The following is a 14,353-nucleotide window of genomic DNA, read 5'->3' as shown; positions in this document are numbered from 1 at the left end:
TAGTTAGTGCCCTTCCCTCCCACCAGCATGGTACTGTGTTAGTTAGTACCCAGCCCTTCCACCAGCATGGTACTGTGTTACTTGGTGCCCTGCACCTAGTGCCCTGCACTGTGAAAGTTAGTGCCCTCCCACCAGCATGGTACTGTGTTAGTTAGTGCCCTCCCACCAGCATGGTACTGTGTTCGTTAGTGCCCTCCCACCAGCATGGTACTGTATTCGTTAGTGCCCTCCCACCAGCATGGTACTGTGTTAGTTAGTGCCCTCCCACCAGCATGGTACTGTGTTAGTTAGTGCCCTCCCACCAGCATGGTACTGTGTTAGTTTGTGCCCTCCCACCAGCATGGTACTGTGTTAGTTTGTGCCCTCCCACCAGCATGGTACTGTGTTAGTTAGTGCCCTCCCACCAGCATGGTACTGTGTTACTTAGTGCCCTCCCACCAGCATGGTAGTGTGTTAGTTAGTGCCTTCCCACCAGCATGGTACTGTGTTAGTTAGTGCCCTCCCATCAGCATGGTACTGTGTTACTTAGTGCCCTCCCTCCAGCATGGTACTGTGTTAGTTAGTGCCCTCCCACCAGCATGGTACTGTGTTAGTTAGTGCCCTCCCACCAGCATGGTACTGTGTTAGTTAGTGCCCTCCCACCAGCATGGTACTGTGTTAGTTTGTGCCCTCCCACCAGCATGGTACTGTGTTAGTTAGTGCCCTCCCACCAGCATGGTACTGTGTTAGTTAGTGCCCTCCCACCAGCATGGTACTGTGTTAGTTAGTGCCCTCCCACCAGCATGGTACTGTGTTAGTTAGTGCCCTCCCACCAGCATGGTACTGTGTTAGTTAGTGCCCTCCCACCTGCATGGTACTGTGTTCGTTAGTGCCCTCCCACCAGCATGGTACTGTGTTCGTTAGTGCCCTCCCACCAGCATGGTACTGTGTTACTTAGTGCCCTCCCACCAGCATGGTACTGTGTTAGTTAGTGCCCTCCCACCAGCATGGTACTGTGTTAGTTAGTGCCCTCCCACCAGCATGGTACTGTGTTAGTAAGTGCCCTCCCACCAGCATGGTACTGTGTTAGTTAGTGCCCTCCCACCAGCATGGTACTGTGTTACTTAGTGCCCTCCCACCAGCATGGTACTGTGTTACTTAGTGCCCTCCCACCAGCATGGTACTGTGTTAGTTAGTGCCCTCCCACCAGCATGGTACTGTGTTAGTTAGTGCCCTCCCACCAGCATGGTACTGTGTTAGTTAGTGCCCTCCCACCAGCATGGTACTGTGTTAGTTAGTGCCTTCCTACCAGCATGGTACTGTGTTACTTAGTGCCCTCCCACCAGCATGGTACTGTGTTAGTTAGTGCCCTCCCACCAGCATGGTACTGTGTTAGTTAGTGCCCTCCCACCAGCATGGTACTGTGTTACTTAGTGCCCTCCCACCAGCATGGTACTGTGTTAGTTAGTGCCCTCCCACCAGCATGGTACTGTGTTAGTTTTTTCCCTCCCACCAGCATGGTACTGTGTTAGTTTGTGCCCAGCCCTCCCACCAGCATGGTACTGTGTTAGTTTGTGCCCAGCCCTCCCACCAGCATGGTACTGTGTTACTTAGTGCCCTTCCACCAGCATGGTACTGTGTTAGTTTTTTCCCTCCCACCAGCATGGTACTGTGTTAGTTTTTTCCCTCCCACCAGCATGGTACTGTGTTACTTAGTGCCCTCCCACCAGCATGGTACTGTGTTAGTTTGTGCCCTCCCACCAGCATGGTACTGTGTTACTTAGTGCCCTTCCGCCAGCATGGTACTGTGTTACTTGGTGCCCTGCACATAGTGCCCTGCACTGTGTAAGTTAGTGCCCTCCCACCAGCATGGTACTGTGTTAGTTAGTGCCCTCCCACCAGCATGGTACTGTGTTAGTTAGTGCCCTCCCACCAGCATGGTACTGTGTTAGTTAGTGCCCTCCCACCAGCATGGTACTGTGTTAGTTAGTGCCCTCCCACCAGCATGGTACTGTGTTCGTTAGTGCCCTCCCACCAGCATGGTACTGTGTTAGTTAGTGCCCTCCCACCAGCATGGTACTGTGTTAGTTAGTGCCCTCCCACCAGCATGGTACTGTGTTAGTTAGTGCCCTCCCACCAGCATGGTACTGTGTTCGTTAGTGCCCTCCCACCAGCATGGTACTGTGTTAGTTAGTGCCCTCCCACCAGCATGGTACTGTGTTACTTAGTGCCGTCCCTCCAGCATGGTACTGTGTTAGTTAGTGCCTTCCCACCAGCATGGTACTGTGTTAGTTAGTGCCCTCCCACCAGCATGGTACTGTGTTAGTTAGTGCCCTCCCACCAGCATGGTACTGTGTTACTTAGTGCCCTCCCACCAGCATGGTACTGTTTTAGTTAGTGCCCTCCCACCAGCATGGTACTGTGTTAGTTAGTGCCCTCCCACCAGCATGGTACTGTGTTAGTTTGTGCCCTCCCACCAGCATGGTACTGTGTTACTTAGTGCCCTCCCACCAGCATGGTACTGTGTTACTTAGTGCCCTCCCACCAGCATGGTACTGTGTTAGTTAGTGCCTTCCCACCAGCATGGTACTGTGTTCGTTAGTGCCCTCCCACCAGCATGGTACTGTGTTAGTTAGTGCCCTCCCACCAGCATGGTACTGTGTTACTTAGTGCCCTCCCAGCAGCATGGTACTGTGTTAGTTAGTGCCCTCCCACCAGCATGGTACTGTGTTAGTTAGTGCCCTCCCACCAGCATGGTACTGTGTTAGTTAGTGCCCTCCCACCAGCATGGTACTGTGTTAGTTAGTGCCCTCCCACCAGCATGGTACTGTGTTAGTTTTTTCCCTCCCACCAGCATGGTACTGTGTTACTTAGTGCCCTCCCACCAGCATGGTACTGTGTTAGTTTTTTCCCTCCCACCAGCATGGTACTGTGTTACTTAGTGCCCTCCCACCAGCATGGTACTGTGTTAGTTAGTGCCCTCCCACCAGCATGGTACTGTGTTAGTAAGTGCCCTCCCACCAGCATGGTACTGTGTTAGTTAGTGCCCTCCCACCAGCATGGTACTGTGTTAGTTAGTGCCCTCCCACCAGCATGGTACTGTGTTACTTAGTGCCCTCCCACCAGCATGGTACTGTGTTACTTAGTGCCCTCCCACCAGCATGGTACTGTGTTAGTTAGTGCCCTCCCACCAGCATGGTACTGTGTTAGTTAGTGCCCTCCCACCAGCATGGTACTGTGTTAGTTAGTGCCCTCCCACCAGCATAGTACTGTGTTAGTTAGTGCCCTCCTACCAGCATGGTACTGTGTTACTTAGTGCCCTCCCACCAGCATGGTACTGTGTTAGTTAGTGCCCTCCCACCAGCATGGTACTGTGTTAGTTTGTGCCCAGCCCTCCCACCAGCATGGTACTGTGTTAGTTTGTGCCCAGCCCTCCCACCAGCATGGTACTGTGTTACTTAGTGCCCTTCCACCAGCATGGTACTGTGTTACTTAGTGCCCTTCCACCAGCATGGTACTGTGTTAGTTTGTGCCCTCCCACCAGCATGGTACTGTGTTACTTAGTGCCCTTCCACCAGCATGGTACTGTGTTACTTAGTGCCCTTCCACCAGCATGGTACTGTGTTACTTAGTGCCCTTCCACCAGCATGGTACTGTGTTTGTTTTTTCCCTCCCACCAGCATGGTACTGTGTTAGTTTTTTCCCTCCCACCAGCATGGTACTGTGTTACTTAGTGCCCTCCCACCAGCATGGTACTGTGTTACTTAGTGCCCTCCCACCAGCATGGTACTGTGTTAGTTTGTGCGCTCCCACCAGCATGGTACTGTGTTACTTAGTGCCCTTCCACCAGCATGGTACTGTGTTACTTGGTGCCCTGCACATAGTGCCCTGCACTGTGTAAGTTAGTGCCCTCCCACCAGCATGGTACTGTGTTAGTTAGTGCCCTCCCACCAGCATGGTACTGTGTTAGTTAGTGCCCTCCCACCAGCATGGTACTGTGTTAGTTAGTGCCCTCCCACCAGCATGGTACTGTGTTAGTTAGTGCCCTCCCACCAGCATGGTACTGTGTTAGTTAGTGCCCTCCCACCAGCATGGTACTGTGTTAGTTAGTGCCCTCCCACCAGCATGGTACTGTGTTCGTTAGTGCCCTCCCACCAGCATGGTACTGTGTTAGTTAGTGCCCTCCCACCAGCATGGTACTGTGTTACTTAGTGCCCTCCCACCAGCATGGTACTGTGTTACTTAGTGCCGTCCCTCCAGCATGGTACTGTGTTAGTTAGTGCCTTCCCACCAGCATGGTACTGTGTTAGTTAGTGCCCTCCCACCAGCATGGTACTGTGTTAGTTAGTGCCCTCCCACCAGCATGGTACTGTGTTACTTAGTGCCCTCCCACCAGCATGGTACTGTTTTAGTTAGTGCCCTCCCACCAGCATGGTACTGTGTTAGTTAGTGCCCTCCCACCAGCATGGTACTGTGTTAGTTTGTGCCCTCCCACCAGCATGGTACTGTGTTACTTAGTGCCCTCCCACCAGCATGGTACTGTGTTAGTTTTTTCCCTCCCACCAGCATGGTACTGTGTTACTTAGTGCCCTCCCACCAGCATGGTACTTTGTTAGTTTTTTCCCTCCCACCAGCATGGTACTGTGTTACTTAGTGCCCTCCCACCAGCATGGTACTGTGTTAGTTAGTGCCCTCCCACCAGCATGGTACTGTGTTAGTAAGTGCCCTCCCACCAGCATGGTACTGTGTTAGTTAGTGCCCTCCCACCAGCATGGTACTGTGTTAGTTAGTGCCCTCCCACCAGCATGGTACTGTGTTACTTAGTGCCCTCCCACCAGCATGGTACTGTGTTACTTAGTGCCCTCCCACCAGCATGGTACTGTGTTAGTTAGTGCCCTCCCACCAGCATGGTACTGTGTTAGTTAGTGCCCTCCCACCAGCATGGTACTGTGTTAGTTAGTGCCCTCCCACCAGCATAGTACTGTGTTAGTTAGTGCCCTCCTACCAGCATGGTACTGTGTTACTTAGTGCCCTCCCACCAGCATGGTACTGTGTTAGTTAGTGCCCTCCCACCAGCATGGTACTGTGTTAGTTTGTGCCCAGCCCTCCCACCAGCATGGTACTGTGTTAGTTTGTGCCCAGCCCTCCCACCAGCATGGTACTGTGTTAGTTTGTGCCCAGCCCTCCCACCAGCATGGTACTGTGTTACTTAGTGCCCTTCCACCAGCATGGTACTGTGTTACTTAGTGCCCTTCCACCAGCATGGTACTGTGTTAGTTTGTGCCCTCCCACCAGCATGGTACTGTGTTACTTAGTGCCCTTCCACCAGCATGGTACTGTGTTACTTGGTGCCCTGCACATAGTGCCCTGCACTGTGTAAGTTAGTGCCCTCCCACCAGCATGGTACTGTGTTAGTTAGTGCCCTCCCACCAGCATGGTACTGTGTTAGTTAGTGCCCTCCCACCAGCATGGTACTGTGTTAGTTAGTGCCCTCCCACCAGCATGGTACTGTGTTAGTTAGTGCCCTCCCACCAGCATGGTACTGTGTTCGTTAGTGCCCTCCCACCAGCATGGTACTGTGTTAGTTAGTGCCCTCCCACCAGCATGGTACTGTGTTAGTTAGTGCCCTCCCACCAGCATGGTACTGTGTTCGTTAGTGCCCTCCCACCAGCATGGTACTGTGTTAGTTAGTGCCCTCCCACCAGCATGGTACTGTGTTACTTAGTGCCCTCCCACCAGCATGGTACTGTGTTACTTAGTGCCGTCCCTCCAGCATGGTACTGTGTTAGTTAGTGCCTTCCCACCAGCATGGTACTGTGTTAGTTAGTGCCCTCCCACCAGCATGGTACTGTGTTAGTTAGTGCCCTCCCACCAGCATGGTACTGTGTTACTTAGTGCCCTCCCACCAGCATGGTACTGTTTTAGTTAGTGCCCTCCCACCAGCATGGTACTGTGTTAGTTAGTGCCCTCCCACCAGCATGGTACTGTGTTAGTTTGTGCCCTCCCACCAGCATGGTACTGTGTTACTTAGTGCCCTCCCACCAGCATGGTACTGTGTTACTTAGTGCCCTCCCACCAGCATGGTACTGTGTTAGTTAGTGCCTTCCCACCAGCATGGTACTGTGTTCGTTAGTGCCCTCCCACCAGCATGGTACTGTGTTAGTTAGTGCCCTCCCACCAGCATGGTACTGTGTTACTTAGTGCCCTCCCACCAGCATGGTACTGTGTTACTTAGTGCCCTCCCAGCAGCATGGTACTGTGTTAGTTAGTGCCCTCCCACCAGCATGGTACTGTGTTAGTTAGTGCCCTCCCACCAGCATGGTACTGTGTTAGTTAGTGCCCTCCCACCAGCATGGTACTGTGTTAGTTAGTGCCCTCCCACCAGCATGGTACTGTGTTAGTTTTTTCCCTCCCACCAGCATGGTACTGTGTTACTTAGTGCCCTCTCACCAGCATGGTACTGTGTTAGTTAGTGCCCTCCCACCAGCATGGTACTGTGTTAGTTAGTGCCCTCCCACCAGCATGGTACTGTGTTAGTTAGTGCCCTCCCACCAGCATGGTACTGTGTTAGTTTTTTCCCTCCCACCAGCATGGTACTGTGTTACTTAGTGCCCTCCCACCAGCATGGTACTGTGTTAGTTTTTTCCCTCCCACCAGCATGGTACTGTGTTACTTAGTGCCCTCCCACCAGCATGGTACTGTGTTAGTTAGTGCCCTCCCACCAGCATGGTACTGTGTTCGTTAGTGCCCTCCCACCAGCATGGTACTGTGTTAGTTAGTGCCCTCCCACCAGCATGGTACTGTGTTACTTAGTGCCCTCCCACCAGCATGGTACTGTGTTACTTAGTGCCCTCCCAGCAGCATGGTACTGTGTTAGTTAGTGCCCTCCCACCAGCATGGTACTGTGTTAGTTAGTGCCCTCCCACCAGCATGGTACTGTGTTAGTTAGTGCCCTCCCACCAGCATGGTACTGTGTTAGTTAGTGCCCTCCCACCAGCATGGTACTGTGTTAGTTTTTTCCCTCCCACCAGCATGGTACTGTGTTACTTAGTGCCCTCTCACCAGCATGGTACTGTGTTAGTTAGTGCCCTCCCACCAGCATGGTACTGTGTTAGTTAGTGCCCTCCCACCAGCATGGTACTGTGTTAGTTAGTGCCCTCCCACCAGCATGGTACTGTGTTAGTTTTTTCCCTCCCACCAGCATGGTACTGTGTTACTTAGTGCCCTCCCACCAGCATGGTACTGTGTTAGTTTTTTCCCTCCCACCAGCATGGTACTGTGTTACTTAGTGCCCTCCCACCAGCATGGTACTGTGTTAGTTAGTGCCCTCCCACCAGCATGGTACTGTGTTAGTAAGTGCCCTCCCACCAGCATGGTACTGTGTTAGTTAGTGCCCTCCCACCAGCATGGTACTGTGTTAGTTAGTGCCCTCCCACCAGCATGGTACTGTGTTACTTAGTGCCCTCCCACCAGCATGGTACTGTGTTACTTAGTGCCCTCCCACCAGCATGGTACTGTGTTAGTTAGTGCCCTCCCACCAGCATGGTACTGTGTTAGTTAGTGCCCTCCCACCAGCATGGTACTGTGTTAGTTAGTGCCCTCCCACCAGCATAGTACTGTGTTAGTTAGTGCCCTCCTACCAGCATGGTACTGTGTTACTTAGTGCCCTCCCACCAGCATGGTACTGTGTTAGTTAGTGCCCTCCCACCAGCATGGTACTGTGTTAGTTTGTGCCCAGCCCTCCCACCAGCATGGTACTGTGTTAGTTTGTGCCCAGCCCTCCCACCAGCATGGTACTGTGTTAGTTTGTGCCCAGCCCTCCCACCAGCATGGTACTGTGTTACTTAGTGCCCTTCCACCAGCATGGTACTGTGTTACATAGTGCCCTTCCACCAGCATGGTACTGTGTTAGTTTGTGCCCTCCCACCAGCATGGTACTGTGTTACTTAGTGCCCTTCCACCAGCATGGTACTGTGTTACTTAGTGCCCTTCCACCAGCATGGTACTGTGTTACTTAGTGCCCTTCCACCAGCATGGTACTGTGTTTGTTTTTTCCCTCCCACCAGCATGGTACTGTGTTAGTTTTTTCCCTCCCACCAGCATGGTACTGTGTTACTTAGTGCCCTCCCACCAGCATGGTACTGTGTTACTTAGTGCCCTCCCACCAGCATGGTACTGTGTTAGTTTGTGCGCTCCCACCAGCATGGTACTGTGTTACTTAGTGCCCTTCCACCAGCATGGTACTGTGTTACTTGGTGCCCTGCACATAGTGCCCTGCACTGTGTAAGTTAGTGCCCTCCCACCAGCATGGTACTGTGTTAGTTAGTGCCCTCCCACCAGCATGGTACTGTGTTAGTTAGTGCCCTCCCACCAGCATGGTACTGTGTTAGTTAGTGCCCTCCCACCAGCATGGTACTGTGTTAGTTAGTGCCCTCCCACCAGCATGGTACTGTGTTCGTTAGTGCCCTCCCACCAGCATGGTACTGTGTTAGTTAGTTCCCTCCCACCAGCATGGTACTGTGTTAGTTAGTGCCCTCCCACCAGCATGGTACTGTGTTCGTTAGTGCCCTCCCACCAGCATGGTACTGTGTTAGTTAGTGCCCTCCCACCAGCATGGTACTGTGTTACTTAGTGCCCTCCCACCAGCATGGTACTGTGTTACTTAGTGCCGTCCCTCCAGCATGGTACTGTGTTAGTTAGTGCCTTCCCACCAGCATGGTACTGTGTTAGTTAGTGCCCTCCCACCAGCATGGTACTGTGTTAGTTAGTGCCCTCCCACCAGCATGGTACTGTGTTACTTAGTGCCCTCCCACCAGCATGGTACTGTTTTAGTTAGTGCCCTCCCACCAGCATGGTACTGTGTTAGTTAGTGCCCTCCCACCAGCATGGTACTGTGTTAGTTTGTGCCCTCCCACCAGCATGGTACTGTGTTACTTAGTGCCCTCCCACCAGCATGGTACTGTGTTACTTAGTGCCCTCCCACCAGCATGGTACTGTGTTAGTTAGTGCCTTCCCACCAGCATGGTACTGTGTTCGTTAGTGCCCTCCCACCAGCATGGTACTGTGTTAGTTAGTGCCCTCCCACCAGCATGGTACTGTGTTACTTAGTGCCCTCCCACCAGCATGGTACTGTGTTACTTAGTGCCCTCCCAGCAGCATGGTACTGTGTTAGTTAGTGCCCTCCCACCAGCATGGTACTGTGTTAGTTAGTGCCCTCCCACCAGCATGGTACTGTGTTAGTTAGTGCCCTCCCACCAGCATGGTACTGTGTTAGTTAGTGCCCTCCCACCAGCATGGTACTGTGTTAGTTTTTTCCCTCCCACCAGCATGGTACTGTGTTACTTAGTGCCCTCCCACCAGCATGGTACTGTGTTAGTTTTTTCCCTCCCACCAGCATGGTACTGTGTTACTTAGTGCCCTCTCACCAGCATGGTACTGTGTTAGTTAGTGCCCTCCCACCAGCATGGTACTGTGTTAGTTAGTGCCCTCCCACCAGCATGGTACTGTGTTAGTTAGTGCCCTCCCACCAGCATGGTACTGTGTTAGTTAGTGCCCTCCCACCAGCATGGTACTGTGTTAGTTAGTGCCCTCCCACCAGCATGGTACTGTGTTAGTTTTTTCCCTCCCACCAGCATGGTACTGTGTTACTTAGTGCCCTCCTACCAGCATGGTACTGTGTTACTTAGTGCCCTCCCATCAGCATGGTACTGTGTTAGTTAGTGCCCTCCCACCAGCATGGTACTGTGTTAGTTAGTGCCCTCCTACCAGCAGGGTACTGTGTTACTTAGTGCCCTCCCATCAGCATGGTACTGTGTTAGTTTGTGCCCTCCCACCAGCATGGTACTGTGTTAGTTAGTGCCCTCCCACCAGCATGGTACTGTGTTAGTTAGTGCCTTCCCACCAGCATGGTACTGTGTTAGTTAGTGCCCTCTCACCAGCATGGTACTGTGTTAGTTTGTGCCCTCCCACCAGCATGGTACTGTGTTAGTTAGTGCCCTCCCACCAGCATGGTACTGTGTTAGTTAGTGCCCTCCCACCAGCATGGTACTGTGTTACTTAGTGCCCTCGCACCAGCATGGTACTGTGTTAGTTAGTGCCTTCCCACCAGCATGGTACTGTGTTAGTTAGTGCCCTCTCACCAGCATGGTACTGTGTTAGTTTGTGCCCTCCCACCAGCATGGTACTGTGTTACTTAGTGCCCTCCCACCAGCATGGTACTGTGTTACTTAGTGCCCTCCCACCAGCATGGTACTGTGTTAGTTAGTGCCCTCCTACCAGCATGGTACTGTGTTACTTAGTGCCCTCCCATCAGCATGGTACTGTGTTAGTTAGTGCCCTCCTACCAGCATGGTACTGTGTTACTTAGTGCCCTCCCATCAGCATTGTACTGTGTTAGTTAGTGCCCTCCCACCAGCATGGTACTGTGTTAGTTAGTGCCCTCCTACCAGCATGGTACTGTGTTACTTAGTGCCCTCCCATCAGCATGGTACTGTGTTAGTTTGTGCCCTCCCACCAGCATGGTACTGTGTTAGTTAGTGCCCTCCCACCAGCATGGTACTGTGTTAGTTAGTGCCCTCCCACCAGCATGGTACTGTGTTAGTTAGTGCCCTCCCACCAGCATGGTACTGTGTTAGTTAGTGCCCTCCCACCAGCATGGTACTGTGTTAGTTAGTGCCCAGCCCTCCCTCTCACTGTCTGCCCTGATGCTGTGAAGAGAGGCTTCTGTCGTGACAGTGGGTACAATAATCTGGATTGTCTAGTAAAGGACTGTACTGTGTTACTGTGTTGCAGCGATGAAACAAGACTGTAACTACCATTAGGATACCACGAAATTGGGGAGAAGAAGGGTTAATAAAAAAACAACATTTAAAGGACACTGATTCATTCATAATAGTTGTGACCCTCATTGCATTAGAGGAACTTATTTTGTACTTCCCATTGAATAGTATTACTGTACCTCACCCTTGGCATCAGCATCACAGTATTTTCTCTTCTGTTCCTCTCTGGATCAGATCCTCTCTGTTTCATCCTGTGGATCCACAGTGATTTACTGTCACTTCCTACTATAATGACCTTTCTCTTCCACGTCTTCAGGGCATGTTGCATTTCTCCTTCTCCTCGTCTTGAAGGCACGTTGCTTTTGTGTTTTCTCTCTGTCTCCTCTCTCTTTGTCATTCTCTCTTTCCTTCTTCACCCCCCCCACCTCTGACCCCGTCTCACCTGCCCCTCCTCCTATACTGACCCTGTCTCACCTGCCCCTCCTCCTATACTGACCCTGTCTCACCGCCCCTCCTCCTATACTGACCCCGTCTCACCTGCCCCTCCTCCTATACTGACCCCGTCTCACCTGCCCCTCCTCCTATACTGACCCTGTCTCACCGCCCCTCCTCCTATACTGACCCTGTCTCACCTGCCCCTCCTCCTATACTGACCCTGTCTCACCGCCCCTCCTCCTATACTGACCCTGTCTCACCTGCCCCTCCTCCTATACTGACCCTGTCTCACCACCCCTCCTCCTATACTGACCCTGTCTCACCGCCCCTCCTCCTATACTGCCCCTGTCTCACCGCCCCTCCTCCTATACTGACCCTGTCTCACCTGCCCCTCCTCCTATACTGACCCTGTCTCACCGCCCCTCCTCCTATACTGCCCCTGTCTCACCGCCCCTCCTCCTATACTGACCCTGTCTCACCTGCCCCTCCTCCTATACTGACCCTGTCTCACCTGCCCCTCCTCCTATACTGACCCTGTCTCACCTGCCCCTCCTCCTATACTGACCCTGTCTCACCGCCCCTCCTCCTATACTGACCCTGTCTCACCTGCCCCTCCTCCTATACTGACCCTGTCTCACCTGCCCCTCCTCCTATACTGACCCTGTCTCACCTGCCCCTCCTCCTATACTGACCCTGTCTCACCTGCCCCTCCTCCTGCACTGACCCTGTCTCTTTTTCTTTCTCTCTGTTTATTTTCTGCAGTCTCCTGTGACCTCTCAGGCTATTCGGCCATGTCCTCCTCCTGTCCAGGCCAAGATGGTGCCGTCTCCCTCTCCCACTCCTAGCCCTGTCCTCCAGATCTCCTCCTCCCCTGCGCCACCTTCTGTGAGCAGACTCTCCACTACAGAACTTCCCATCTCTCCATCCTTCCATCCCTCTCAGACCCTCCTCTACCCATCCCTTCATCCTGTTCCTCTTCTTCCTTCTCCCCTTTCTCCTCTTCCGACGCTTCGTCGTCTGCCTCCTCTTCCTCCTCCTCCTCCTCCTCACCTCTTTACCAACACAAACCTATAAGTTCTTCTAATCTGGGCGCATCCCATCTGACCCTTTTAACAGAGTAGAGAGTTAATTATTGAATGATATATTCAGTCAAAATTGAATTATTTATGTATAGCTTGAACTTTACATAGTTTTGTCCAAGACCAGTGGGGGGACACAGGTGGGGGATTACTGGTATGTTTAGGGTTTTCTAGTCAGGTGCATCATTATTTGGAGGAGCTGTTTTGCTTGAAAGTCCCCTCTCCTCCCCTCCTCTCTGTTAAGCAATGTCCACAGAAGTCAGGACACCCGATGTGACAGGAGCGCTGTGCTGTTTCCCTCCTGTTCTCTGTGGCCTTGCTGGAAGCTCCCTTCACGTCCTGTTTATCTCTCTGTCTGCTCCTTGCTCTTCCAGAAGGGCCCCATGGCGCCGGCTGTGGCAGTGACGGCTCCCCAACAGGCCCCCGTGGTGATGGCCCCCCAGGCCCCCGTGGTGATGGTCCCCCAGGTCCAGGCTGGGGCCCAGGCTGCCTCGCAGCCAGCCCTGCCCCCACAGACCAGTGCCCCTGTAGCCCCAGGAGCCTCTGTCATCTCCCAGGTCTGTACTCTGCTCTGCTCCAGTCTGCCGGCCTCCTCTGGGCTGGTTAGGCTCCTCAAGCCCCAATGCTGTCATAGCTGCCAGCAGGCTGGCTGTGTCTCCACCATGGCCATGGCCCCACACAGCTGGGCATAGTGGGCATAGCCTCACACACAAACACATGTACATACACTCACAGACTCTTCCCCGGTGTCCTCTCCGATCCCCAAACACTGAAAGATAAAGTGTTCAACATATTTATTGATAAAATCATAACATTACATGCTTATTGAATTTGCAATTTCCTAGGAGATGCAGGAGAATGTGAAGAAGTGTAAGAACTTCTTGGCCACCCTGATAAAGCTGGCTTCCCACAACTCTCCGTCACCTGAGACCTCCAAAAATGTCAAGTCACTGGTCCAGGATCTACTGGTGAGTCTCACTACCTGACTCATTATATTACCTCTACATTACCACATCATTACATTATTTCTACATTATCTCTACATTACTGTCTTATCAACAGAGAAACATGGAATACTACTTTCTTTGCCCTACACTCTTAGAAAAAAAGGTACTATATAGAACCGAAAAGGGTTCTATGGCTGTCCAAATAAGATAACCCTTTGAAGAACCCTTTTGATTCTAGGTAGAGCCCTTTACACATGGAACCCAAAATAGTTCTACCTGGAACCAAAAAGGGTTCTCCTATGGGGAGCCTAATAGTGTAGGAAGAATATTTCTGACGTTGACAGGTTGTGTGATGTAATGTATTTCTTCATCTGTAGATGGCAGCATAAAACTCTAACATGATCCAGAGTGAAGCTGTTGTTAAGGATATTATTTATTCAGAGTTGTTAATGAGATGTGTCCCAGGGGATGTTAAAATGTAAATCAATATCAACACCGTCGTTTAGGGGATTTCACCTCATCTCAATGTGCTCAGAAATCACATTGCACATCGCTTCAATCACATGCTCTGCTCTCTGTTGTACAAGTGTGTCACATCACATAACAAGGAGCTGACGGGTTAATAAACCTCCCTCTCTTCTCCTGCTCATAGGATGCTAAGATTGAGCCTGAGGAGTTCACCAACAGACTGCAGTCAGAGCTCAAGTCGTCTCCTCAGCCCTACCTGGTCCCCTTCCTCAAGGTGTGTACTGTATCTACTCAGGCTACATTTGGACACTCCTCGTCATGGATGTAAAAGCATTGGTTGGTGAAAACATTGTCTGGAGGGAGTTTCTACCGTTGTAAAATCAATGTAAGAAAGTGTGCAAGTGTACCCTTCAGGAGAAAGGTGGAGAACGTAAAACAGCCAGAGTGGCAGTGGAGAGGCCAGCACATGTGACCCAGGCAGGGGCCGCTCCCCTGGCCTGACTTCAGACTGTGTGTGACAGTGGCCCCTGCAGCTGTCCGTGCCAGTAGCCAGCAGGCCTCTCCAGCCATCCGTGATGAGTGTCACATCATGCCACTGCCACCCAGCCCTCCCTCCGCAGAGCAGAGCCAGCCAGCCACAAACACAGTCATGTTGTCATGCAATGTT

The 14,353-nt window shown here is 51.9% G+C and overlaps 1 protein-coding gene across 2 annotated transcripts in view; it reads left to right on the top strand.

The window, feature by feature from the left end:
- The window catches only part of LOC129854449 (transcription initiation factor TFIID subunit 4-like), a 102,872-nt gene that overhangs the window by 18,963 nt on the left and 69,556 nt on the right, over positions 1 to 14,353 (top strand). The window contains exons 3-6 of one of the 2 annotated variants that reach the window (XM_055921500.1): positions 11,955 to 12,077; positions 12,646 to 12,828; positions 13,117 to 13,239; positions 13,871 to 13,960. In XM_055921500.1, coding sequence (XP_055777475.1) covers positions 11,955 to 12,077; positions 12,646 to 12,828; positions 13,117 to 13,239; positions 13,871 to 13,960 — 519 coding nt within the window. The remainder of the gene's footprint in view (positions 1 to 11,954; positions 12,078 to 12,645; positions 12,829 to 13,116; positions 13,240 to 13,870; positions 13,961 to 14,353) is intronic. The other variant, XM_055921501.1, reaches the window with a different exon arrangement.

This window comes from Salvelinus fontinalis, chromosome 4 (assembly GCF_029448725.1).
Source record: "Salvelinus fontinalis isolate EN_2023a chromosome 4, ASM2944872v1, whole genome shotgun sequence".
NCBI classification, from domain to species: domain Eukaryota; kingdom Metazoa; phylum Chordata; class Actinopteri; order Salmoniformes; family Salmonidae; genus Salvelinus; species Salvelinus fontinalis.
Note: the sequence above shows the minus strand (reverse complement) of the source record. Positions and strands in the feature narration are given on the sequence as shown.